The sequence below is a fragment of the Panthera leo genome, chromosome E2 (genome assembly GCF_018350215.1).
Source record: "Panthera leo isolate Ple1 chromosome E2, P.leo_Ple1_pat1.1, whole genome shotgun sequence".
In the NCBI taxonomy this organism is placed as follows: Eukaryota; Metazoa; Chordata; class Mammalia; order Carnivora; family Felidae; genus Panthera; species Panthera leo.
In genome coordinates this window covers 43,070,422-43,094,474 of record NC_056693.1, presented here as the reverse complement: position 1 = coordinate 43,094,474, position 24,053 = coordinate 43,070,422, and the positions used below count along the sequence as shown (strand labels likewise).

Here is a 24,053-nt window from a genome sequence, read left to right as displayed (position 1 = left end):
GGAAGAGAGAACAGAGGCCCTTATCAAAGTTACACCAAATGCACACACATGCTCCATTTTATTCCAAAAGCATTTAATTGAATTTCTCAACATTTTTCAAAAACAAAAAGATCCAAATCGGAGGTAAAAAGGAATATGGAAAATTCAACTCAAGTGGTGTCACGATCTCAGGGGTCATGCTCCAGGCATGGCAGAACCCAAGAAGGCACAATACCCACCCTGGGCCCAGCCAAAACCTGCTGGCTACCACAACCTGTAGACCACATCCAGTGCTCTCCCCTCAAACACCCCAGAGGTGGGAGCCTAAGCAGGTAAAAGGACAGACACTAGCCTAAGCCTGTGTGCTGGCCTTCAGTGCCTCCCCACCCCTGGGCAAGGCAGGCTTAGCTAAGGGAGGCTAGGGGTTACAAGGCCGTGCAGCATGAGGCTGAGACGCCGGGCCACTTTGCCAAGTGAGTTGTGCGGCTCAGCCTGCAGGAACTGAAAGAGCTTCTGGCGCACCTGGGCCATGACGGAGCCCATGTGGTCCCGAGTGATGGGGTCACTGTGGTCCAGGTGCATCACAGCCTCTTCCAGGTAGCTGTGGTGGAAGAAAGGGACAGGATACAGGTGGGTTCCGGCAAATGGGAGTGCCCCCTAGTGGCACTGAGGCCCAGAGGGACGGCTGATGGGGGGTGGGGGGGGTGGGTGGGCGGGGAAGGGTCCTCAAAGTCTGAGATGGGTGGGAACAGAGGTGGGAAAAAATTAGGAAGCAGAGTCAGGCAGAAGTCTCTGCTTTGAACTGCTCCCCCACCTTCACCCCAGCCTGTCTCCTGACCTGAGTCCACTCACCTGAGCTTGAGGTCAGTTCGAGTACCAAGGTCAGAGGCCAGCTGCTGGATGAGGGAAAGGAGCACAGGCTGGGAGAGCGGGCAGGGTGGCTGCCCAAAAACCTGCCCTGGGTCCACAGTTTCACACACATACAGCACCAGGTTCAGGTCAGCAGCCGTCAGGGCCTAGGGTAAGAACAGTATTTATAGCTAATGTCAGAATGGAATACCTACTTGTCTGGCTGTGTGGCCAGGGAAATAATGACCAGGGTAGGGTACCGAGGGCTCCAGAGGGGGATGCTCAGGGGCCCAGAGACAGTAATATAGGGATGTGTTGTTACTTTAAGAGATCAGGAGAGGTTTCCTAAGAAGGGTAGTCATGAAACAAGGTAGACTGAGGTAAAAAGACCCTGGAACCAGGCAGAGAAGTAGGGGGAAATGGCCAGAAAGGCCAAAGAGAACCAAGAACAGCCTGTTAGGGTCAGACTGCCCAGAGCCTGACAGGTAGAGTATGGTGTGTGGGCCTTGTCAGGAAACACCTAACCCCTACCTGGACCTAATGCCTGGCGTACCTGCTGGAAGGCCTGATTGAGGTGGCCCTGCTGCAGCAGCTGTAGAATATGGGCTTGCTGGGCCTGGCAGTCGAGGTGGGCAGCGGGGACAGGTGTGCCAGCAGCTGAACGCATGGCCTGCATGATGCTAGACGTGACAGCGGCCTGTTGCTCCTTAAGTGCTACACTCACCTCACCTTTAACGATGCGCTGTACCTGTGCTAAAATTGACTCCTGCAGGCTGCAAAGGGAAGTGAGGGAGATGAGGTAGATAAGAAGTCCCATCTGGCACTTTCAAAACACACCACCTTGCCCAGCACCCTGCCCACACACCTGCCCACAGCCACGTGCAGCTGGTGCTGCACCTCAGCCCGAACGCTGCTGGATACAGTGGCTGCCATCTGCTCAGTGGCACCCTGCAGTGTGCTGACCAGGCCTCGCAGCTGGGCCAACACGGGCTCCCGTGCTTCCTGTTCTCGTGCCTTCCGGCTCTTCATGTGGCTCTCTAGCTGCTGCAAGTCTGAGAGGTCACCATAGGGGCCATGAGAGGGATAGTGGGGGAGAGGGGGCCAGCCCCTCCCACCTTGAAGCATATGACCCCACTCACATTCTTGCGTGCCCAGTCGGAAGCTATCATTGATCTGCTGGAACATGGCCTGGCAGCTCTTCTCAAAGGCTGGCAGTACCACGCTCTGGAAGGCTTCACGGTAGGCAGACTGCATTGGCCCCTGTAATGTGTCTGCAGCTGCTCGGGCAATGGCATCTGTCAAGTTCTGGGGGAAGAGGGAAGGCTGAGTTGAAAGGCTGAGCCCAAGTTGGCCTGACCTGGCCCACCAACCACCAATCTGTCATCTGGGGCCCTACAGCACCTTGGACTTTAGTAGCTTGGAGATATTCTCTTTCATGCTACCCTCCACAGCTGTGAGCTTGGTGGCCACAGAATTGCTCAGTTGGCCTGCCACTGGCTCCAAACTCCTGGAGACACCTGGGGCAGGGTGAGAAGGAATAGGTAGAGCCATGAAAGGCAGATTGACAGATAGGAAGCCCCACTCCCACCTGGCCCACCCAGAGTCTCCACACAAAACTCACATGGAGGCACAGTCTTCTTGATCTCATCCCGTATGCTGCGCTCTAGCCGACCAGCTATAGCTGAAGACAGTGCCTGGGACAGCTGTTGCGTCAGCTGCTCCTGCAGCTGCCCACCCCGCTGCTGCCCCTCAGCCAGTGCCCGCTCCAGCCGCCGCTCTGCGTTGTAGCTAAGGAATAGGCCTGAAGCGGGTCCCACATCCCTTCCTGGGGCCAAGAATGCTGCTGCTTCAACCGACCCCTGTGCCATGCCATGCCGCAACCCATAAGGATACGGTCTTGCTCATGCCGTGACTCTAGGGCGCGTTCTACGTGGCCCGTGACTGTGCTCTGCAAGCCTTCAAGTTGGGTGCAAAGACGCTGCAGCAATTCTTCCTGGCTGTGCCGCAGCTCTGCCAGCTCTCTCTGCTGTTGCCAAATTAGTGCTGGCCAGTCTTCAGGAGCTTCTGCCACCTGCCAGAAGCACTGACAATCAGGTGATGCTGCCCCCTACATTCTCACCCACCAGACCAGGGAATGGCCCAGAGCCCTTCCCACCCTCACAGGGAGGATTCTCAGAAATGGAAAAGGTGTTACTTCACTTACCTGGTGCTCCATGAGCCGGGATCCTACGGCCGAATCCCTGCCATGGGCAAGAAGCACCTCAGGCTACGTCAGGCATGGCAGCCTGGGAACCACCCCTCTCCCTGGCCCCAGGACCCCACCCCCTACCCGTCATCTTTCTTGCCCTTTCTCTTAAGCTTGGGTGAGGCTCGAGGAGATCCCTTGGTCTTCCAGTCCTTGGCTGGCAGCCGTGGAGTGGGAACTTTGGTGCCAAAGCCCCCTGCAGCAGAGGCAAGGCTGGCCACTTCATCATCATGGTCACTGTAGGAAGGGGAAAGAGAAAGATAAGCACCTACCTACTTGCTGGCTCTCCCTATGAGAGGAATAGTGTAGGGTGGCACCAACCTTTGCTCAGCACTGGCATCCTGGCTATCATGTTGCTGCAGGAGGTGATAAGGTGGTCGGTGGAAGGCCAGGCTCTTGTGCTTCTCCTGGAGGCCATTCCTGGGACTGAAGGAACAGGCCAACTCAACAGTGCATGACTCTATCTGAAACCCCTACCACCAGCACACTTTGTCCTGCCAGGCTCCTCACCTCTCTGCCAGGCTGCTGCAGGTCTCACGAGTAATGTCTGGTGCCGTAGGCCAGACCTGATTGTCAGGGGCTGTGGCTTCCTGGGTCAAGGCTGCCTCCAAAAGGGAAGGGGTACTATGCCGATCCCCATCCCCAGGGCCTCCATCCAGGCCAAGCTGAGAGCCAAGCTCAGATGCTGGCCGGGGCCGTGGGGACAGCAGGTGTAGCGCTGAGGCAGCCGAGGCCATACTATCTGGTTCAAGACCCTCAGGAGCAGAGGAGACAAAACCACGGGAGAGGGCCTCAGATGCAATCTCAGGGATGTCCTGGGACAGGGCAGTGGAAGCTGAGGAGATAACATCAGGGGAGCGGGTACGGCTAGGGGAAGCCTGGGGTAGCCCCAGGGGCTCCACTTCCTGCAGCTCCAGTGATAGTGCAGAAGCAGCAGTAGGCACCTGAGGTGGAGCAAAGATGGGACTTAGGTGGTGGGACATGGGGATGGGAGAGCACAGAGATGAGGCCCTGACGTTTGTAGAGATGAGACACTGCAGTGGGGGATGCAGATCAAAAATCCCACAGCCCGGGAGGGGAGGAGATAGGAAAATAGGCTATGGGAGGTAGAAATATAGGATATAGGTTGAGAAGTTGCCCTCCAGGGAACAGGGAAGGCTGGAATGACCTCAGAGAAAGGCCTCAGGTGCTATGGGAGTAGAGTGCCACCAAGCTTCCCACAACCAGATACCTGCCACCCTGTACTTCATACACACTCCTACACACACACCTGTCCAGGTGCTTTGGGAGTCAGTTTGTCAGCTGGACCTGGGAGCAAGCTAGGCAAGAGGCTACGCGGGCTTGCCTGCAGGCTGCTGCTGCTGCTCATTGTCAAACTGCCATCCAGCTGCAACTTGGGGCTCAAAGTCAGCTCCTCGGGTGGCCTGGTGGCAGGAAGGCTAAGGTATAGCAGCCAGAGTTTGGTATCACCTGGCACCAGCCCCTGCCATCCCCCAACCCTGAGCCTCGCTTCACCTGGGCAGGGAGGGGTCCACAGCTGAGGTACTGCTCATGGCAGACACAGCTGTAAGAGAGGAGGAGCTGGAGCTGGAGCTGCTGCTGCTGTTGCTGTTGCTGGGGGAGGCAGCAATCTGGGGAGAGGCAGGGGATCAGCACTATATGGCCTGCAGGTGGGACATTCCCGGGTCCCCTTGCCCTGAGCCCCACACTCCTCCACCAGCATACCTGCTGCAGGGAGGTGCTAGGTGTCATGAAGGCGTCAGGTGTCATCAGCTTGGGCTTGGTCTCACTGCTCAGACTAAGGAAGTCAGCAGGTGCAGGTAGCTCCACTATGCGTCGGAGGTCAGGCTGGGAGCCTTGGGTAGCTGACCCCAGGCCCTCAGAGCCCAGTTCGGGCCGAGACTCTCCAAATGCTGTGGGGAAAGCTGCCACTTGAGTCAGATCTCAGAACCTGGTCAGTCTAACCTGCTTCCCTCTTACTCCTCACTCACCGAAGTCCTCATGGGCAGTGTGGGTGGGGAGTGGGGCCACCACATCAGGGTTCAGCTGTGGCTGGAAGCGGATCTGTACGTCTTGCAATGCCCTACAGGCAGAGAAGAGAGTAGGAGAGGACTCAAAGGGGCCAGAGCAGTAGGGTGGGGAGGAGCACAGACAGGGCACTGGTACTTCCCAACGTACTCACTTAGTATGCACACAGAAGAGTTTGATGAGCACACCAGCTGCAGACTCCACAGCACCAGCTCCGTGGGTTCCATCTACAAAGACAGTGTGGGCAACTAAGCCTGGCCCTCTCTGACTCCACACTTCCCTACATACATATACCCTGACCTTGACCAGCTCACCAGCCCCTAGGCTGTCATTCTCTTCCTCAGCAGGTAGCACTTCAGTGTGCCGCAGCCGGCAGCGACTCACAACCTGGATACCGAAGCTCAGCACAGGATGGGTGAGCAGGAACTCAGAGATGGAGCTGAAGCAGGCACGGCCCTCCTCCTGGTTCTGCAGCAGCTCCATCACGTAGAGGACCTGCACAGAGAGTAAACTCACAGCTGAGCCCAGTGGCTGTGAGGGTTGTGGATGTGCCCAACACCCCTGCTGCCCTGAAGATACCGGCTCTGCCCAGGGTGCCCCACTATAGGTTACCTTCCGTTGCACATCGCTGAGAATAAGGTATTCAGCTGAGAGGTCCAGACAAACCTTGAGGCTGGGGGGCACACTCACTGAGCTAAAGATATCTGGGGAGAAACTGAGGGGCCGGGGAGGCAGGATTAATGAGACAGAGAGTGGAAATAACCCACATCCATAACTCTGCTGCCCCTAGCCAGCCTCTGCTTACCGAATTGTCTGCAGACAGGTCCAGGACACTGTGCACCACATCTTTAGCTCTCGATTCTGGTCAGCGCCAGTAATAAGGAACCTCCAGAAAGGGACTCTGCAAAGCACCAAGGCATCGAATAGCTGGCTGGGCCCCCTACTGGAGAATTAAGGTCCAGCCCACTACCCACCTGCCTGCCCACTCACTCACTCAGGGTCCTGTTTCTTATGGTTGTCACAGAACAGGAGGCAGGAAAGGGACCTCCCATCATGAGGCTTCCATTCGTGCAGACACCTGCAAGAAGGCAGATGATGGGTCTGAGTGAATGATCTGGTCCTCACCTTGGTGGGGGAGGGGTGTCTCGATCCCTCAGGCTCTGCCTTACCTTGGTTCATCCTGCCCCTCAATGTAGATCTGCCAGAACTTGACAAAGCCATCATGGCTTGCAGTAGCCAGGACAGTCCCATCGGGTGAGAGGGCCCCTTCACTTAGACACTGGGAAGAACCCAAAGAGCCTTGCTTTGCCACCTGCCTAGTGGTGGGAGCAAGCCCTTCTCAGGTGAGGATGGTAGTGAGCTAAGCTGACCCACAGTGGGTGCGTACGTTTTTATGAAAGACCGATTAAATGGATGACTGTACAGAAGATCAGACCCCTAGGCTGAAGCCAGGCTAGGCAGGCATTCCATAGGTAAGGGTCACTTTGTGTTCAGAGTTCCCACGGGCAGAGTGCCAGTAAAGCCACCTGGGCAGGTGTGTTCAGGGGACAGATGAGGAACATAAGGAAAGTGGGGAGAGCAAGGAGGCAGTCAGTTGCAGGCTTACCGTGCTATGGCCTTTGACCACGATGAAGCCTTGCTTGATCTGGCTGACACGCACAGGCCAGGTGCTGTGGTTGGAGCGGAGCATGTCCAGGTCCCACACCTCAGCCTGCAGGGTACAAGATGAGTGTTCAGCCCATGCCCACACCATGGACGCTCTGTCCCCTCCTCTCCCCTCATGCATGGTTCCCTCACCCGGTCCTCATGCAACAGGGCCACCGTTGGGCTGCCCTCCTCACAGCAGTCCTCACTCTCCTCAGGGATGAAGGGGCACCAGATGATCCTACGGAAGTGGTTCAGTGGTGTACCCTCTGGCTGCTGGATGTGGACCAAGATCTCTTCTCTGAGCAGGGTGTTAAGGGCTAAACAGGTGGATGATGAGGTGTGTCTGGTAGCCCCAGTCCCACCCACCTTTCTTCAGTCCCCCATCCCACCCCAGGGAAAGGATACTGAATTTTGCCATTAACTAGAGCCAAGCGCCACACAAACAGGTTGCCTGCCTCATCTAGGCAGGCCAGCTGTGAGGAATTCAGGTGTGCAAAGGCCAGATCAGCCACGCTGCCTGTGAAGCCCTTGAGCAGGGTCCGCTCCGAAGTGCTTACACTGATCACCCGCACCATCGCTGAGCCATTGTTGGCGGCTGGAATCAGAAGAGCAGTAGGCCACTGAGTAAGGCCCAGGCAGTGGCAGAGAAGCCCTGCCCTTGCCTGCCTCATTGTCACTACCAGTCTCAAGCTCAGTTTTCCCGCTTGGCTCCCCAAGGCCTGTCTGAGGTGGGGGCAGCACAGATAAGCCTTCTATTGTACCCTAAAGGCTGAGTGGGCTGAATGGCCTGACAGTGGATTTGCATCTCTGAGGTTTCTAGCAGAACAGCTCCCTCCTCTCCCCTGCCCCTACTCACCCCGAATGGCATAGGCCAAGAAGGAGTTGGACACAGCAATCAGGTTGCCGTAGTAGTATTTCTGCTCCCAGTCATACTTGGCCACAGGCTGGATTTTCACCTGAGAAACAAGGGTGAGAAAGGTTGTAGAGGCTGAGGGCTAGGTTAGTTCTGCCAGAGCCCAGTTGGTCCCCAGCATCCCTGGGGACAGAAGATGCCCTATGTGTGAGCCCAGCCACACATTCACAACTCTTGAGGCCAGATTCCCACAGAGATTGGCAGCTAACCCTGGCTTTCTGAGACTGAGGCACACTACCTGTCACGTTGGTTCCCATAGGAATTGGCAACATGGGTTAGGGGAGGGAAAGGCTGAACATGTCCCCATCCACCATACATGCCACAACATCCTGGCACCCACCTTGTTGCTGCCCCGTGCCTTGCTTGAGATGCTAGAGTCACTGCTGGCCACAATCTCCACCTCCTTGGCCAAAATCCCAATGCACGTAGAGCTGTCATCTCCTGAGAGGCAGCTATGGGAAGGGATGAACAAGCTTGACTCCTGTTCTCACAAAGTCTCAATGGGCATGGTCGGGAGGGGGAGAGAATACAACCACTCTAGTAAAGGTGTCAAGTCCCAGGTGCTCAGCTATGCCTAGTCTACTGGTCCCCAAACCCACAGTTCCCTTTGCTCACCTCCCTCCTTGGTAATGGGCCTATTTCCATGCTAAGATGGAAGCTCAAACTTCAGATCCAGGCCAAGCTCTTTAGCTTGTCCTTTCCTCTCACTCTAGCACAAATATAACGTGATTAAGTGCATCATCCCAAAGACCCAGCACCACCACTGCCATTTCCCAGACACTCACATGACCTGCTTTTCCTGAAGATTAATAGGTGGCATGGCCCGGAGACCAGACTTGTTTGTTGAAGTACCATCACCTGAGCAGAGGGGGTCTGGGACCAGAAGCCCATTGAGATCTCCATTGTAGGCATTAGATGGCCGCTGGCTCTCTGCACTGGGACCTGGGGATAGAAAGGGCTGCTCTGAAGGTTGTTCCACCTGCTCACTGGCCTCTCCTCCTGTAGAATTTCATTCAAGAACCATGAGGTGCTCTAGGAACATTGCACTGAGGGAGCCATGTCAGTGGGGAGGAGGGCCCTTGGTTCATCTTTTGTCCCATAAACTCTGATAGTTAACTCAGTCTCTGCCAGGACCAAAGATGTGCATGGGGCTCTTCTACCTGAAGGAGGAGTAAAGCTATCAAGAACCTGGTGAAGTCAATTAATACTCAGGCTCGGGTCGGCACAGAGGGGCTCTGCGTACTTCAGGGAAGGCATGGAAAGGGTCAGGACAGACTTCATAGAGGAGATGCCATCACAGCCTGTGTGGCTGGAACACACAAACAGGAAAGATGGAGGGAAAACAAGCTACAGAGGTCTCAGGTATGAATCTTGGGTGCTTAAATTCTCCCTGTAGCAATGAGAGCCACAGAAGAGTGAGTGTATGTGTGTGTGTGTCTCTCTCTCTCTCTATATATATATACATACATACACACACATATCTTTTTTTTTTTTTTTTTTTTTGAGAGGGAGAGTGAAAGAGCACGTGCGTGCACATGAGCAGGGGAGGGGTGGAGGGGGAGAGAGAGAATCCCAAAGAGGATCTACGCTGAGAGGACAAGGAGCTCAATCCCACTACTGTGGGATCATGACCTGAGTTGAAATCAAGATTCAGAAGCACAATCGACTGAGCCATCCAGGTGCCCCTAGAGAGCCACAAAAGAGTTTTAAATGGGAAGGTGACATGGTCTGCTATGGCCAAAAGACTGACTGCTTTAAGTCAGCATGTAGCATAGTTGAGAATCCAAGTAAGAGATACTAGGTCCTAGACCAAGATAGTGGTAGAAGATAGAGAAGCGAGATGGACTCCTAACACATGAAAGGACATCAATAAGGAAGTAAGAAAGAAAGGAACCTGCCCCTCACAGAAATGGCTCAGAAGACGAACCACCTTGGGCATGTAAACTCAGAAAGAATGGACATGAAGGAGTTGGGACAAAGTAAAGAGAAACTATAGTCGGAAAAGACAGCATTTCAGTTGTTTGCCATTGGCTGTTTCAAGCACCCTCACAGTCTCAGAAACCACCCTAAAACTCCCAGGTGACAAAGAAACTAGGGCTCCACATTGAAAAACATGGTAAGTTTCTAGTCACAAGACAGTATGGAGTTTGACATGGTGCTCCATTGAGAGGAGACCAGCAAGAGCTACTTGGAAAACTGGGCAATTAGGTACCAATCAACAAATAAGGAATTAAGTGGAAAGCCTACAGGCCACTTCACTTGGATCAGAGCCACTTCAGCTGTTCAGGGAGAGGCTGGCCACTCTTCCTCCCAGGCAAGCTACCATGAAGACAAACAAGCTACAAAATACTGGCCACATCAGACTCTACCAAAGCTTTGTGCAGTCTAGTCTGCACAGAGGGGATGAGCAGGAGAGGTCCAAGCCAAGCTCACAAGTAAAGGGAGCACACATTCCAGGTCTGGGATGAAGTGCTTAGTGGTTTCAGGCAGCAGATGGATTTTCCTCAGGGGGTAAGGGGCAGCTAAACCCACCCAGGATGAGCACCAGTGCCTGCTTCCAAAAGCAGCCAGTTTGGGCCTCCCAGCAGGTTTAAGAACAGGGTCCCAGGAAACACCAATTCTCAGCTGTGGTCACTGCATACCCACACCACCATCACCAGCCAATCTTTCAACCACTACAACTTTTCACAGGTTCCTGCACCTGCCAGGAAACTTTGGTGCCTTCACACATTCTATTTGTTCTTTGCAGAATGCCATTCTTGACAATCACCTGTTCATATTATAACACCTAACCTAAACACTGTCTTCGGTCTCAGATCTGTTCTCAGGCACTCTCCAGCTCCAACCCCATCTACCATATCTCCATCACAGTACCAAAATACTCCTTTTTTTCAATGACAATTCCATGATGTTACAACCTCATTAGCTCTCTATGTTCTCAAGGCTCCTTGAGGGCAGGAGCAGCTCTATCACTACAAGCCCAAGTAAAGTTTAAGTAAATAGAAATAAACTAGGGCTTGCAAATGTTTGTAGCCTAATCCAATCAGTGTCATGCAGTCTGTGATTTGCTTTAATCCCAGAAAGGACACGGAAATGGGGCTGGTCATCTTTCTCCTGAAAATCAGTTTTAGAACAGCAGACCTCGAGTCTGTATTCCAGAGTGAAGGGCGAATTGCAGAGGGGGACCAGTGGCTCCTCAGCCCAGCGCCTAGGTCTAGACCCAGAACTCCGCACACCGAGGCCAGACCAGGCCTCAGAACTATGGCACAAGGATAGGGAACCTGAGCTAGCCCCAGTAACACTACAGACCTTGGGGCCAGGACACGAACTGAGCCCTGCGGATTCAGAGAAGGAGTCTCACCTTCAGCAGAGACGCTGAAGGACGCGAGGCAGAACGGCCCGGCTCCGGAATGGGAAGGGATTTGCACCCTTGACGGGCACGGTCAGCAATTTACCGCTCCAACCCCCGTCTTGCCTCACCAGCCAGGAGGATGCGGAATTGGTCCTGAGAGACCTGTGGGCCCTGAGGACGGCCCAGACCCACGCCGCCCTTAATGCCCGCTCGCCGAGAGCCCACCCCCGGTGTACTGGCTCACCCCCCGCGGGCCGGTCCAGCTTGAGGATGTCCCGCAGGTGCTGCGTGGCGTCCTCGATGTCGATGCTCGCGCAGGAGGAGGCCATGGGCCCAGGCGCAGGCGTCTCGTCCACGCCGCGTTCGTTTCGCTACCTCCGCGCAGAGTGCAGCCGCGCACAGCCCTGCCAGGACCAGACAGCAAGACAGCGGTCACTAAACTCGGTCCACCCGCCGCCCGCAAACCGCCGCCCGCGCCGCGTCCCTGTGCCCCACCAGCACCACCAACCGCCTCCACTTCCGGCCCGCCAGAGCCCTGGCTCCCGGAACCTGCGCAGGGTGAAGAAGAAAGGTTCCGGGCTGGGGGCGGAAGCTTCACCCCTCCCGGACCCTTTGGTCAACGGGTGAGGTAAATCAACCTTCTTCAGGGCTGAGGCAGAGCAAATATCTACGTAGTGAACTGCCCAAATCCCTGTGCACCTTGGGACATCCCGTCCAGTTTATGTCGATTACCAGAACATGAACTCACTGAGCCCAGAACTGGATCAACTTAGCCACCCAGGTTAGTCCCTCAGACCCTATCCAGGAAAAAGGTGAATTGGTAGGCCTCCCCTTTGCGAAATGGGGCAGGGCGACCCAAGGCCTCAGGGGAATTGTAAACCCAGGAATTTTAAGGGGAAGATAGTCAAATCACAAACATCGCATTGTTACTTAATATCCCCCAGCATCCCCTGCCCACTCAGGCCTGACAACCTCAGGCAGGAAGAAAGAAACCAGAGTTTAAAAACACCTCTTTATTGCAGAAATTTCAGGCACAGGTACATGGAAGAAGCTGTATTGCAGATTTTATACAGGGTGGTTTAAGAGGCAGCAGGCATCTACCTCTCTCCCAACCCCCATTCCCCCAAACACATAGCATCCTAAATCAGTCCCACTGAAATCTCCTAAGTGTGGTCTTCTAAACACAGTTCATCATCCAACCCTGTACCGAGGGTAGCCAGGCAACTTGTGGGGGGTCTGAGGAAGTCCTTGGCCTCCATCCATAGTGCAGGGGGAAAGGGGAGTACAGGTCAGGCTTAACTGTGGAGCCCTCACCAATCTTAAAACCCCTAGCAGGGCACCAGCCCAAGACTTGGGTTTGGTTCTAGCTTTTGGTTGCGATCTTGCCACCAGACTTTGTAACACCAGAGGTCTTAGGGCTAAGGGCTAGATTTGTAATGGGCAAGGCCTCTGTCCCCCAAACTGAGCAGAAACTGCCCTGATAGTTAATATTTCCTGGGACTTGAAGAAAACGTGAAGGTATGTGGTGAGGCAGGAAACAGAAGGCTTAGAGATGCCTTGCAAAGGTCTGAGGGGTATGAAGTCCCAAAGCACAAATCCCTCAGTCTCAGACTGCCTAGTTTCATAGCTCTAGATCTGTACCCCAGCCCAACTGGGCCTGGCTCTGCACTCTGCAGGCAAATGGAGGCTGACTGTTCTGGGCACTCACCTCTGGGCAAGGATATCCAAAACTGGATACAAAACTGGAGCTGCCCTCTGCTTGGCTTGGGGTTTATGGGGCCCCCTGGATGTGATCCTGACTGTTCTGGGGGTAGAACAGGATATTCTCCCTCAAACCTTTGCTCATTTTATACAGGGTAGTTTTGCTGAGCCCTCAGCCCAGAGCTCCTGAGCTTGATGAGTCATTTTTCAGTGGGATTCTAGATCATCTCTATTACCAGAGCCCTGACCTACCCAATGTAGGAGTTGTCAGAAGTGACTGCAAAGGCTTCAGTGCAAGGGAAGCTTCAGGCCAGACCCAAGCTGTCTGCAGCTCAGTTTTCCAGGACCAGGTGGGCTGAGGTGGGGCATACTATGCCCTAAAGGCTTCTGAGAGAAGCTATCTGGGAGTGCTGCTTCAGCAGTTTCTCTTTGTAACATGTATTGCTGAGTTGGGGGGAGAGGTGGGAAGGTGAGACATGAGAGAGACAATGGGGCACAGTAGTTATTGATGCCCAGCCAACTATTAACTCATTAAAACGATTTAAACTGTTAAGAAAATTTTTGTGGTTTTATTGTATCATGAGGCATTGAAACATCCGAACAAATCAATATCTGGGCGGTGAGGCAGCTGCTTTCTCCTTCACTTCTTTGGGTTACTAGAGCAACTTGTCAGTAGATTAAAAAACAAAAAACAAAACAAAACAAAACAAAAACAACCTTTTGCATTACTTAAGTCTTTCCAAGGCATGCGCTGGTACAACACAAACTTCTCCTGTCAGATGCAACTAGTCTAGCGTCCAAACATCATGCACAATACCCCAGTAGCAGCAGCGCACTGCGCCCGCTCCCACCGCGGCCCTGCTCATTTGTGTATGATATTTGGAGCATCTGGAGGAGTGTGAATAATATTGGGGAGAGGAGGGAGGAGGAAACAGCATGAGTGCCTGGCTGGGAGGAGGTCAGCCGAAGTTGTGCAGGGCAAGCCTGAACATGTCATTGGTGCAAACCCAAGCATCGTTGATGTTCTTTAATAGGAACATCTGGTGGAACCCCATGATGGGGTCTTCATCAGCCTGTGAGGAGAAAAAAAATGATTCAGTAAGTAGGCCAAGGAACAGGAAGGGAGTTTAGTGGCAAGGGAACAGGACAAAAAATGCTGACTTTGAGATCAGGCCCTACGGTCTTGGACTCAAATCCCAGTATAGCCAAAGTGTATTTATGAATGTGAATTGATATAATGTACAAAACATGGCACTGGGCACATAGGGGCTACAGATGGCAGTTCTCACTGTTACATGCACTTAAACTGTAGAATACATCACCAATTAGCCACCGTAAGAGAGCAGAAAACACACCTGCCTCTGAGCCCATGTCTCTAAGCAGTGATCAATTTGAAAGAGTTCTGTAGTGCTCACCGCATAACTTACAGTACCTAAAACCTAAATAATCTTAGCGTCTGATTACACCAGTTAGTCCAATTAAGAGAAACTACTGTTAATACTGACTGTGGCCAAGTAGGTGAGAAAAGACTCAAAATGGAGTTCACACTGTAATCACAGCTCTAACAAAGAGCAAAACAAAGAGCAAAAACGAAGCAATGTCACCTGGTGATGTTTCCTGTCATGTCATATATAACATTTGCAATGAAAAAAAAAAAAAGGCAAGACACCTCCAGCCAAACTGCAGAAGATCAGGATGAAGCATAGTTAAGGTAGGAGCCCAGTTAACCAGTGCTATCTCTAACATTGCTGGGGTTTCTGGGAATTATCATCAGCAATTAGGCAAATCAGTCTTTTAGGGACTCTTGAGTTGGGACAGAAACAGCAGAATGAACCTGAAGCCAAGTGGGAAATGGGCCATGCTTACTGACCCTATCCTGGAAAATAGGCACCGAGCCCCCTGAAAAGACCTCTTCACTCCCAACGGCCTATCTGAATACAAACTCTGGGCAGGGCATGTTGGACAGGCAGGAAAAAACTGACAGGAAAGTCCAGGCCACAAGGCAGGTCCTTCTGGGCCCATGGCAGAGGCCTATGGGGCCCCTCTTTCTGCCCTTTTATTTAACCCAGAAGGCCCCACCTAACCTACGGAGAAGGCCATGTGGGCCTATTATTCAGAGTCCCACCGTCACGCGGGTCCAGGAGACTGGAACCTGGTCAACGGGCAGCCAACCTGTCCTGCTTTGGAAAGGAGGAGAAGCTTTTCGGAAATTAAAAATCTGGCTTCAGTCTGCTGGAGCACAACAGGTAGGAGTTCCCATGAGGGTTCTTGGGGGACTGAGGAGCTGAAGGCTTTGAAGAGGATAGGTCTTGGAAGAGGAAAGGAGAATGCAAACAGAAGCAGGAGTTCCAGGAATCTGCTTTGCTCAGCAGGTGGCGGAGCCAGTAGCCAGCTCAGGAAGTGGCAACATGGACTCCAGCAAGGGATTGCAACTCAGCACCCAGCTGGCCCATCTAGGACCAGCTGCCGACAGAAAGCCCACCTATACCTCAGGGCAGTATGAAGGCCCAGTAGCTTAGCACCACAACCCCACCCTGCTCCTATACCTCTTGTCCCTTTTCCAGAAAGGCTCTAAACCTGTACTCTCCAATAGTACTTTCTGTAACAACAGAATCAGTCTGTGTCTGCACTGTCCAATAGGAAGTCACAGTGACTGACTATAAGCACTTGAAATATACTTAGTTTGGCTGAGGAACTCCACTTTAACTTTCATTTTAATTAATGCAATTTAAAAATTGCCATTAAAATTGAAATATAATTTAAAAATGTGACTAGTGGTTATTGTATTGAATTATATAGCTCTAGACAGAGTGTCCCTTGATAAGCAGGTCACATCACAGGGAAGGCAGGCGTGCAGGGCTCTCCTCTGCCTGCCCACTCCTCCCTACCAGCACTATTACCTTGAGCTGGCCCACAACCATGCTGATGATGCAGCTATCTGGCGTGGGCTGATGGTCCTGCGCCGTGATGCTGTGCTGGATTTTCTGGAACGGAAGGCTCTGCAAAAGAAAGAGGGGGTGATGGGCTGTGGCCAGCAAGGCAGGGAAGTAGCTGCTTGCAGCATGACCCTGGCCTTTACTTACAGACAACTTCTCCACAATGGCAGCTTTCCCCTGGAACTGCTGTCCTTCCCACGTAAGGCATGATGCGTCAATCTGAAAACCAGAAAACATGGGGTCAGGGCCTCAGAGAAAAAGGAATATATCTCTGAGTCCCTGAAAAGGACCTTGTTTGGAAAAATGAGTCCAAAACTCAATTACCCTATCTATAAAGAAGGGAACTGAAGGTAGTTTCCATACTTTACACTGCTAACAACCTCTTTAATTACACCCTATCTTCCCAGAGCCCAGGCTCTGAAAAGCTAACAAAATACAAACCTATTTAGTAAGTTCATTTCCTGGTTTTTATTCAAGAAGTTATATGCCCCCTGGGGGCATCTGGGTGGCTCAGTTGGTTAGGTGTCTGACTCTTGATTTCAGGTCAGGTCATGATCTCACAATTCATGAGCTAGACCCCTGTGTCGGGCTTTGAGCTGATAGCATGGAGCCTGCTTGGGATTCCCTCTCTTCTCTCTCTGTCCCTCCCCGCTCTCTCTCTCTCTCTCTCTCTCTCTCTCAAAATAAGTAAATAAACTAAAAAACAAAAACAAAGAAGTTATATGGCCTCTGATATGCATGAGCCCTAGGCTGCCTATTATGTGGTCAAGGCTCAGCCAAAAGTCATCCTGCTATGTGGTCAGTCAGCACCAGTACTAGAGAAGCCCATGAGAAATAACTTGGAAACATTCTATGTTCAATTACCATCTCTAGAGCTCAGGCTGAATTCTACTGAGGCCACTCCCATAAGGACACCCATGAGGTGAGGGAAGAATGGAGGCTGACAAGGCCTCCCAAGGCCTAGCCTGGGACCCTCCCTACATCAACATGCAACCCACTAGTTTCGTCCCCTCCCCTCCATATTTTTCCTGCCATAGACTTCAGGGGCAGAACTCAAAACTGCCTTTGCTACTTACCAGCTATAATATTTGGCAAGTTACATATTTTTCTATTTTCTGATCTTTAAAAGAGACATATGCTGATGATTATACAAAATGACATACATAAAGCATTCTTTTAGGACCATGCTCTCTTCTCTGGGTCAGGGCTGCTTTCATTGATTTTAAGAAGCAAATAAAACAGAAGTGCCAGGATCCCAGAGTCATATCAGTTCAAGTTTTTAAAACTCTCTATGATGACAACCAAATAATGCATTTACTGGATTTGGCTTTCCACTGGTAAGATCCCTTTCTTTTCTTCAGACTTGACCCCGAGTTTCTGGAGACACAGAGAGCTTTGCCCACAGCCCAGTCAGGTTCTCAGGCTATGCTGGATGACTCCTATCATTTCCATTCTGGACAGACCTGCTAGAAATGGCCTAATCAATCACATTACTGTGACTGAGTCCTGGCAGGGTCAAATACAAGTAGCTCTTGGTATACATGATCATTAAAATAGCAAGTGCCTGCCTAGAAGAGTTAAAGACACACCAGTCTCCCTGGGCTAACCCCATTTGTTTACCATGAGCATTCAGGGGTGTTTGGCCCTCAAAAGGAAACTTGGACCTAAGACCTCCAGGAGAACTCAGTTTTGCATTGATGATGCTCACACCTGCCACTTCCAGAAAGCACCATGAGCCCTAGCATCTGTCTGCTGCTGCCCAATCTGGAACCAGAGGCACTCTCAGGACCATGGAATGGCAAGCCCATAACAACCTGCCAAGGATACAGGATCCCTACTCTTATGGAAGATGACAGAAGGGAACGTGTAGACCAGGTAGTTGGGCTAAGCCTCAGGCCCCTTGTGCCACAGACAGAAGCTTAGATAGAAGAGTATAGCCAAATCCAGTAAGGGCTGCTAGAACTTGTGAACTGGACACACTGGCCCAACATCTGAATTGATCCCTTGGGGATCCTGTTCAGGCCCTAGAGCTGGAGACTTACATAAATTGCGCCTAGTTGGGTTCTGTCGTTATCAAATAACTGGTAGTAATGTTGAATGAAGCTGGATCCAATCTGCTCCCAAATTGGCTTGTCTCCCATTCTGGAGCGTCACCCGGCCTCACTGAGACCTGCAAGATCAGCAAGACATGGAGGGAAGTGTTGGTACCAAGGGAACAGGAGGTAGCCAGCTGCGGTTTCTTCACTGACCCCTACCCCTCCTGGCCTCCTCGAGGAGGGAGTCTTTTGGTGAGGTCTGTTATAGAGAGGTCCTGGGGAATTGGTAGGAGGCCCCTCCCAATACAGACCAGTGCAGGGAGCCCAGAGGTGGACCAGACTCAGACTCTCCTTTGAGGAGCTCTGGCTAATGAAACAAAGGGGCTCCCGGGATGTGGAGCACATAGGATAGGTGCGGAGGGTGGAGCCAGGACAGTCAGAGCAAGCCCTTCAATGCCCAATGGGGGGTGGGGCTTTAAGAAGGAGCTAATGACACACACTCTCCCCACATGTTTTCATTTAATTCTCTCAACAATCTGTTCTTCCCACTTTGCAGGTCAGAAATTACAGATATCTGTGTAATGTCCTTAGTCCCATCAACATTGTCCCAGGGCTATATCAAGAGGCGGAAGAAGACCCAGTGAGAGTGGGGGGAGATGTCTCCTCAAGTCCCCACTTGCAATAAAACAGCAAGTGATCCTCCATTTTAGTCTTAGGGGAGCTGTTTACTTCTTTGAGCACAGGTAACATCTATTCATTTCTTCATGACAGGGTTACCCCTACCCACTTCAGAGATGGGAACATGAATTCAAAGAATCAGAGAGTAATACTGAGGGGTTCTGGGAAGAGAAACAGAGGCGATCATCTCTTCACACTCCCCATCCCAGCACTGCCTCCGTTGGAAGGGGCTGCCCTTCTCTGGTCTTTGGGGGGGGGTGGGGAGACCCCCTCCCAGCTATAGACATCACAGCTCCAAGGGTTGCTAGAAGGAAAACTCAAGCCGTAGACGAGAGCCACTCTGGCTTTGCTAGGCCCCTCCCAGATAGGAAGCCCACATCTCACTGAAGGATACCACAATGGCAGACTTGTATGTTGTTCTGCAGTTGTGTCTGACTACCTCCCCATCTTCTGACAACAGGACTCTGAACCAAAGCAGTGAGGAGTTGCGTTGTGTCTGTTAATGGCAGACAACCATTAACAGTGGTGGGACCTGATGCAAGTCATTGCCCCAAGAAGGGCCTTATCTCCCTCCTCTGTAAGGGGGTTGGAACCCTGATGTTGCCAGTGGTTGTGAAGCCTCACCAAGGGAACCTGCTAGTTCACTCTAGTCCCTATGACCTCACCCAAGGCCAGAGGAGCCAGCCGGGATAGATAATGTAGAGGGCCAGTGGCTTAGTCCCAATCCAGCCAATCTCCCAGCCTATGACCAATACTTCAGCCAATGAGGGGCCAGGAAGATGAGCCAGCTTTATTTTAGGTCCCATAGGAGGTGGTGGCACTAAAAATAGGAGCTCAGTGCTAAGATGACTAAGAAATGTCCAAGAAAAGTCTAAAACAAGCAGAAGAGAAAGACTGGACCCAGGCACGCCTGCTACACAGGAATACAAGGTGTGTCCCAGTTTATACTCTGCCAAGAAACAAATCAACTTGTGGGAAAAGCATAGGGTCAAAAGCTAGTCTTAGCTGCTGTCATGGTCACATTTCCAAGGGGCCAGACTGTAGCTACCCCCCCACTCCCGGCCATCTCTGCTGCATCTCGAATCTCTGCCTCTTCCAACCTAATATTCACTATGTTTGGCTCATTCACTGTGGTCCAGCCCCATGGTATCCTACCCCAAGAGCTCTGGGGCAGAGGGAAAGCTAGAAGAATGGGTAAGGGCCATCTCTCCCTCTGTCCTCAGCAAGGTTGGGCAGTCCTCAGGGAAGGTCTTGGAGAAAGAGTATGCCGATCAGAAGAAAAAGCATAAGTATGTGTCTGGGCACAAGGAAAGAGATAAGGGCAGGGAACAGGAAAGCTGGAGATGGAGGGTAAGGGAAAATAAGGCTAAGTAAAAGCTGACCCAAAGACAAGAAAAGTGGTGCCATGTGGTAGGACAGTGATGCAGAGGAAGTATGGGGGGGGGGGGGGTGTCTCCTTTTTCAATATTGTTCTTAAGGTATGTTAACTTGCCAATACAAAAACTACTTGGCAGAAGTAGTGGTGGAGTGAAGAGAGTGGACAGATAAAGGGACAGAAAGACACTTTGGTCCAGTGGGGCAGGGCAAAGTGTGTTTTCCTAAAGAATGAGACTGCTTGGGGGTACCAGAAAGTGTGAGAAGGAACCTTCAAAACTATATAGACTGAGGCCTTTTCCAAATAGGGTCCCTGAAGCCAATACCAACCTTGTTCTTGGCCTGTTTGACCCTGATATGTTTATTTCCAGGTACTGATCATGGTAGCCATGTGGTCAGATTCCATTGTCATCCCACTTTACAGGTGGGAAAACTGAGGTTTAGTGATATGTCTTGCCCCAAGTCCATCTAGTACATCAGGGCTTATACTGGGTCCTCTGGTTGAAGTCAGCGCTTTCTTTCTGCTAAATATGTGCCCCTGAGCTCTAAACCACAAAGCTGGCCATGTCTCTTCTGTACAACAGCCTCACCTTTGGATTAAATCTTGAAACTCCACAGATGTGCATCCATACCTGTCCCTGTCTCCCTAGCATTCTGTCCTACCTCCATCCAGCTCACACACAAATAGAACAGAACTCACTCAGTGCTTGCTCACTGATTTTTGCCCCACCCTCACCCTATGAGTCCCCCTACTGGGATGTCCTCCCTCCTCTCATCTGTCTGGTCAAGTTCCTACTCTTCCCTCAGATTCCATCTATTTGGGTCCTCCTTCCCAGACTCATATGTTGACCCCAACCCCATGTGCAAAACCATATTAACACAGCCAGGGCTCACTCCTCTGCCTAAACATTATGGCTCTGGGCTGGGAGGATTCCAGTGTGGTTCCTGCCACACCCACTCCATCCCACCCCAATCCCTTAGCACAAAGTGTGGCTCAGCAAACTACAGGATTTACAGTTTGACTCCAAATCTCCCATAAAGCTTTCAACTCTTGGCTGGGAGGCAGCATTCCTGCATCCAGAAAAAGAAGCAGGGAGCAAAGTCCCCCCCCTCATCCCAAGCAACACAGGGATGGGTCTGGGCCAAGCTGGGAGGATGTTCCCCAGGATGGCCAGCAAGCCCTGACCTTGATTCTAATACATATACTGCAGAAAGAACAGTCTAAAAAGAAAAATGCCAAGGCTCAGAAGCAGCCTCATATCAGGTTGGGGACTGACCTTCATGACGGCTTCTCCTACAGTTCTTCCAAGAGGACCGCTGACCACGCCATCTCCTGCTTCACCCCAACAGTCCGCAGGCTGAGTGAGGCCAGGCTCCTCGAGGAGCAGAAATGACCTCGATGACCTCTCGCCCACTGAGCATCAGCCTTCACTGACCTTTAGGTCTCTGTGGGTGCAAAGACCCTCTAAGAATGTCTCAAAAACTGTGACCCTCTCCCAATAAATTTGCACAGAGGTAGGGATGTCCCAGCCTTGCGAATAATTTCAGATTGTTCAGACTCCCTGAGGCTGTCACAGATCCCAGGTTAAAATCTTTTGCCCAAAAAAAAAAAAAAAAAAAAAAAAAAAAAAATCTTTTGCCCAGAAGACCCCATTAGACAACAGAAAATTTTCATTTTTATCTTCAAATTCTGGGTCAGTGTTTCCAGTGACAAAACTTTTTAAATTTTTTTTAAAGTTTTTTTTTATTTTTGAAGGAGAGAGACAGAGTGTGAGTGGGGGAGGGGCAGAGAGAGAGGGAGACACAGAATCGGAAGCAGGCTCCGGGCTCTGAGCTGTCAGCACAGAGCCAGACGCGGGGCTCGAACCCATGAACTGTGAGATCATGACCTGAGCCGAAGTCGGACGCTCAACTGACTGAGCCACCCAGGCGCCCCTCCAGTGACAAAACTTAAATAGCAGTGTCTACCTGATAACATCTCATTTTTACTAGTACGTATTAGGTATAGACGTGTGCTAAAGGCTTTACATGCATTTGGTCCTAACACCCTATGACTTGATTCCCACATTAGAGATAAGCAAAATGAAGCTCAGAAAGGTTAGCTAACTTGTTCAAGGCCATAAGCCTAATGGGTGGTGGAACTAGATGGAACCAGGTTTAGTGGACTCCAGAGCCAGGACTCCCAGAGACAATAGATTGGAGGTAAAAATGAGTAGACCACCCAGTGAGAGAGGTGCTCCTGGGCACATAGCACTGAAGCCCTGACCTCTAACCTTGACTTTCTCAGAGAGGGCAAGACAGGCCTGAACCAGGGCTTCTGCCTCCAAACAAAGGCACCAGGCAGACTTCCACACCAAACCCAAACAAAAGGCGTTTTCATGGGGGATGATCTCACAGTTTTCCCAAACGTGCAAAGTCACAGCCCAGTTCTACCATCTCAGCAAGTCAGAGATCCTGGCCTAGCTGGACCTGGGGCAGGGCTGGGGGCAGGAGAGTGATGGGGAAGAGGATGTTCCAAACTCCAGACTGATACAGAGAAAGACCCATGTTTGTCTTTTTTTGAGCACCCATCACCAAGGCCTGCAGGGCATGTCAGCAGATACACCAAGCTTCTAGGGGGATCCTTGAAGTCAGCATCAACCGTGGCCTTTACTCTCATACATCCTATGGCCCTCCAGTGACTTCCCTCCCATTCTCCACTGACAGTCTCAACCACTTAGACTGCCTTCAAGGCCCCTGGGTGACCTGCCCTCCTGGCTGTCCAACCTCATCTGCCACCCAACCCACCCCTTGCCCCTCCTCTACTGCCAGTCTGGGCATGTCCCTGTTCCTGGAACATGCTGAGCCTGTTCTCACCCAAGAGCTTTGCAATGTTGATCCTTCTACCCAGATCACTATTCTCCCTGGATCTTCATTTGTCTGCTCCTTGTCACATATGTGTCAGCTCAAATGTCACCTCCTCACAGACACCTTCTCTGTCCGTTCAGTCTAAAGTAACTGGTCACTCATTTCACCATCTAGTATTGTTTTCTTAGCACTTATCACTGAATGAGATTGTCACACTTAACATATTTGTTTATGATCTGTCTCCCTGACCCGGGCATCCCTGTTGCCATGGTGCCTGGCCCAGCTCTCCTTCTCTGGAGGAGGAGCAAATTCTGGGTGAACCCTGCCGAATTTAAGTGGCCCACCTCCTCTCTACCTGCGCCTTCTGTCTAAGTCATCAGGAAACAGTCCTTTGTCAACTACCCAGTCATCTGTCTATTGGAGGGCTTGGCCCAACCCCCTCACTTATTCCCAAAGCCCTGGTCACCTGAAAGAAGGTCAGCTGTGGCTCAACAGCAGGCACACAACCACACCCTCAAAGGCTTGGCCTCTAGCCTATTCCTCCTCTCCCCTGTTGTATGACCCTTTGACCCTGTTTCCTCACCAGTAATTGGGGATGTTAGGGGTAATCAACTGAGGGTATAAAGGAAGACCCAGCTGCAAGGAGTCAGTCAGGTCCTAAGTGAACACTGAGGTCAAGAACTAGAAAGAAGGTGGTTACCTCAGCCTCCTGCAAAGATACCACACCATGGAACAGCCTCAATCCAGGACTCCCAACTGCCTAGTCCACCATTCCCCTGCCTGAAGTCTGGAGAGAAATCAGCCAAGGTCTAGTGCTGGAATGGCTGGCCAGGACAGAACCCTTTCCTGGGGCAGACCCCTAAGGCCTAAGTGCCTCCAGTGAGGGCCTTTTCCTCCTCTTTGGCCTGGAGGAGGGATCCAGAACCTTCAGGATACCCTGGCCGGCCCAGAAGCTAATTCCTGAGATCTGCATTCTGGTCCCTCTGCTCTGTACTTACTCAGACCCTAAGTAGCCTCCCTTTCCCACATGACCCAGAGATTTCTAGGGACCCTGTCCTAGACAGCTCCCATCCATGAACTGAACCCCAGGCCATGAACTTACTTGTCAAGTATACATGGACTTGGCTCCCCAGTTGGGCCTAAAGCCCCTAAGTGACCACCCCCATGGTCTGCTACCACCATGCCTGGCTAATACTGCCATGACACTCTGAGACTGAGGTGAGCAGAGGAATAAAGGGATGAACACGGAGTCTCCGGAGTGCTGAATGGAATGACTTCTTCTGTAAGCAAAACAGTTACATGTGAGGGCGCCTGGGTGTCTCAGTCAGTTGAGCGTCCAACTTCAGCTCAGGTCATGGTCTCACAGTTTGTAGGTTTGAGCTCCATGTCAGGCTCTGTGCTGACAGCTCAGAGCCTGGAGCCTGCTTCGGATTCTGTGTCTCTCTAGCTCTCTGCCCCTCCCCCACTC

The 24,053-nt window shown here is 51.8% G+C and overlaps 2 protein-coding genes across 9 annotated transcripts in view; both read right to left on the bottom strand.

Moving 5' to 3' along the window:
* Nucleotides 1-52: 52 nt before the first annotated feature.
* EDC4 (enhancer of mRNA decapping 4) lies at nucleotides 53-11,542 on the bottom strand. Of its 4 annotated transcripts, none has more exons than XM_042920456.1 (29): nucleotides 11,258-11,542; nucleotides 8,447-8,603; nucleotides 8,002-8,113; nucleotides 7,605-7,704; nucleotides 7,154-7,343; nucleotides 6,899-7,046; nucleotides 6,708-6,812; nucleotides 6,271-6,380; nucleotides 6,096-6,179; nucleotides 5,907-6,002; nucleotides 5,714-5,816; nucleotides 5,416-5,596; nucleotides 5,256-5,328; nucleotides 5,065-5,156; nucleotides 4,799-4,998; nucleotides 4,589-4,704; nucleotides 4,344-4,512; nucleotides 3,584-4,017; nucleotides 3,395-3,499; nucleotides 3,158-3,310; nucleotides 3,032-3,068; nucleotides 2,722-2,899; nucleotides 2,450-2,605; nucleotides 2,230-2,345; nucleotides 1,968-2,133; nucleotides 1,694-1,880; nucleotides 1,382-1,601; nucleotides 832-995; nucleotides 53-580 (listed from the first exon to the last, which is right to left on the bottom strand). In XM_042920456.1, the coding sequence occupies exons 1-29, from the start codon at nucleotides 11,340-11,342 to the stop codon at nucleotides 388-390; spliced, it is 4,230 nt and encodes a 1,409-aa protein (XP_042776390.1). In that variant the 5' UTR covers nucleotides 11,343-11,542; the 3' UTR covers nucleotides 53-387. The 4 variants fall into 4 exon arrangements, with proteins under 4 accessions (XP_042776390.1, XP_042776393.1, XP_042776392.1 ...); XM_042920459.1 differs by having other exon boundaries at nucleotides 4,344-4,497; XM_042920458.1 differs by having other exon boundaries at nucleotides 4,799-4,986.
* Nucleotides 11,543-13,261: 1,719 nt separating this feature from the next.
* Nucleotides 13,262-24,053, bottom strand: part of NUTF2 (nuclear transport factor 2) — a 23,863-nt gene continuing 13,071 nt past the window's right edge. For 4 of the 5 annotated variants that reach the window (XM_042920483.1, XM_042920479.1, XM_042920482.1 and 1 more), the window contains exons 2-5: nucleotides 17,693-17,820; nucleotides 15,798-15,869; nucleotides 15,615-15,713; nucleotides 13,262-13,787 (exon numbers count right to left, since the gene is read on the bottom strand). In XM_042920483.1, coding sequence (XP_042776417.1) covers nucleotides 13,674-13,787; nucleotides 15,615-15,713; nucleotides 15,798-15,869; nucleotides 17,693-17,791 — 384 coding nt within the window. In that variant the 5' untranslated portion in view covers nucleotides 17,792-17,820 and the 3' untranslated portion in view covers nucleotides 13,262-13,673. Of the gene's footprint in view, nucleotides 13,788-15,614; nucleotides 15,714-15,797; nucleotides 15,870-17,692; nucleotides 17,821-21,015; nucleotides 21,185-24,053 lie in introns of all 5 variants that reach the window. The other variant, XM_042920480.1, reaches the window with a different exon arrangement.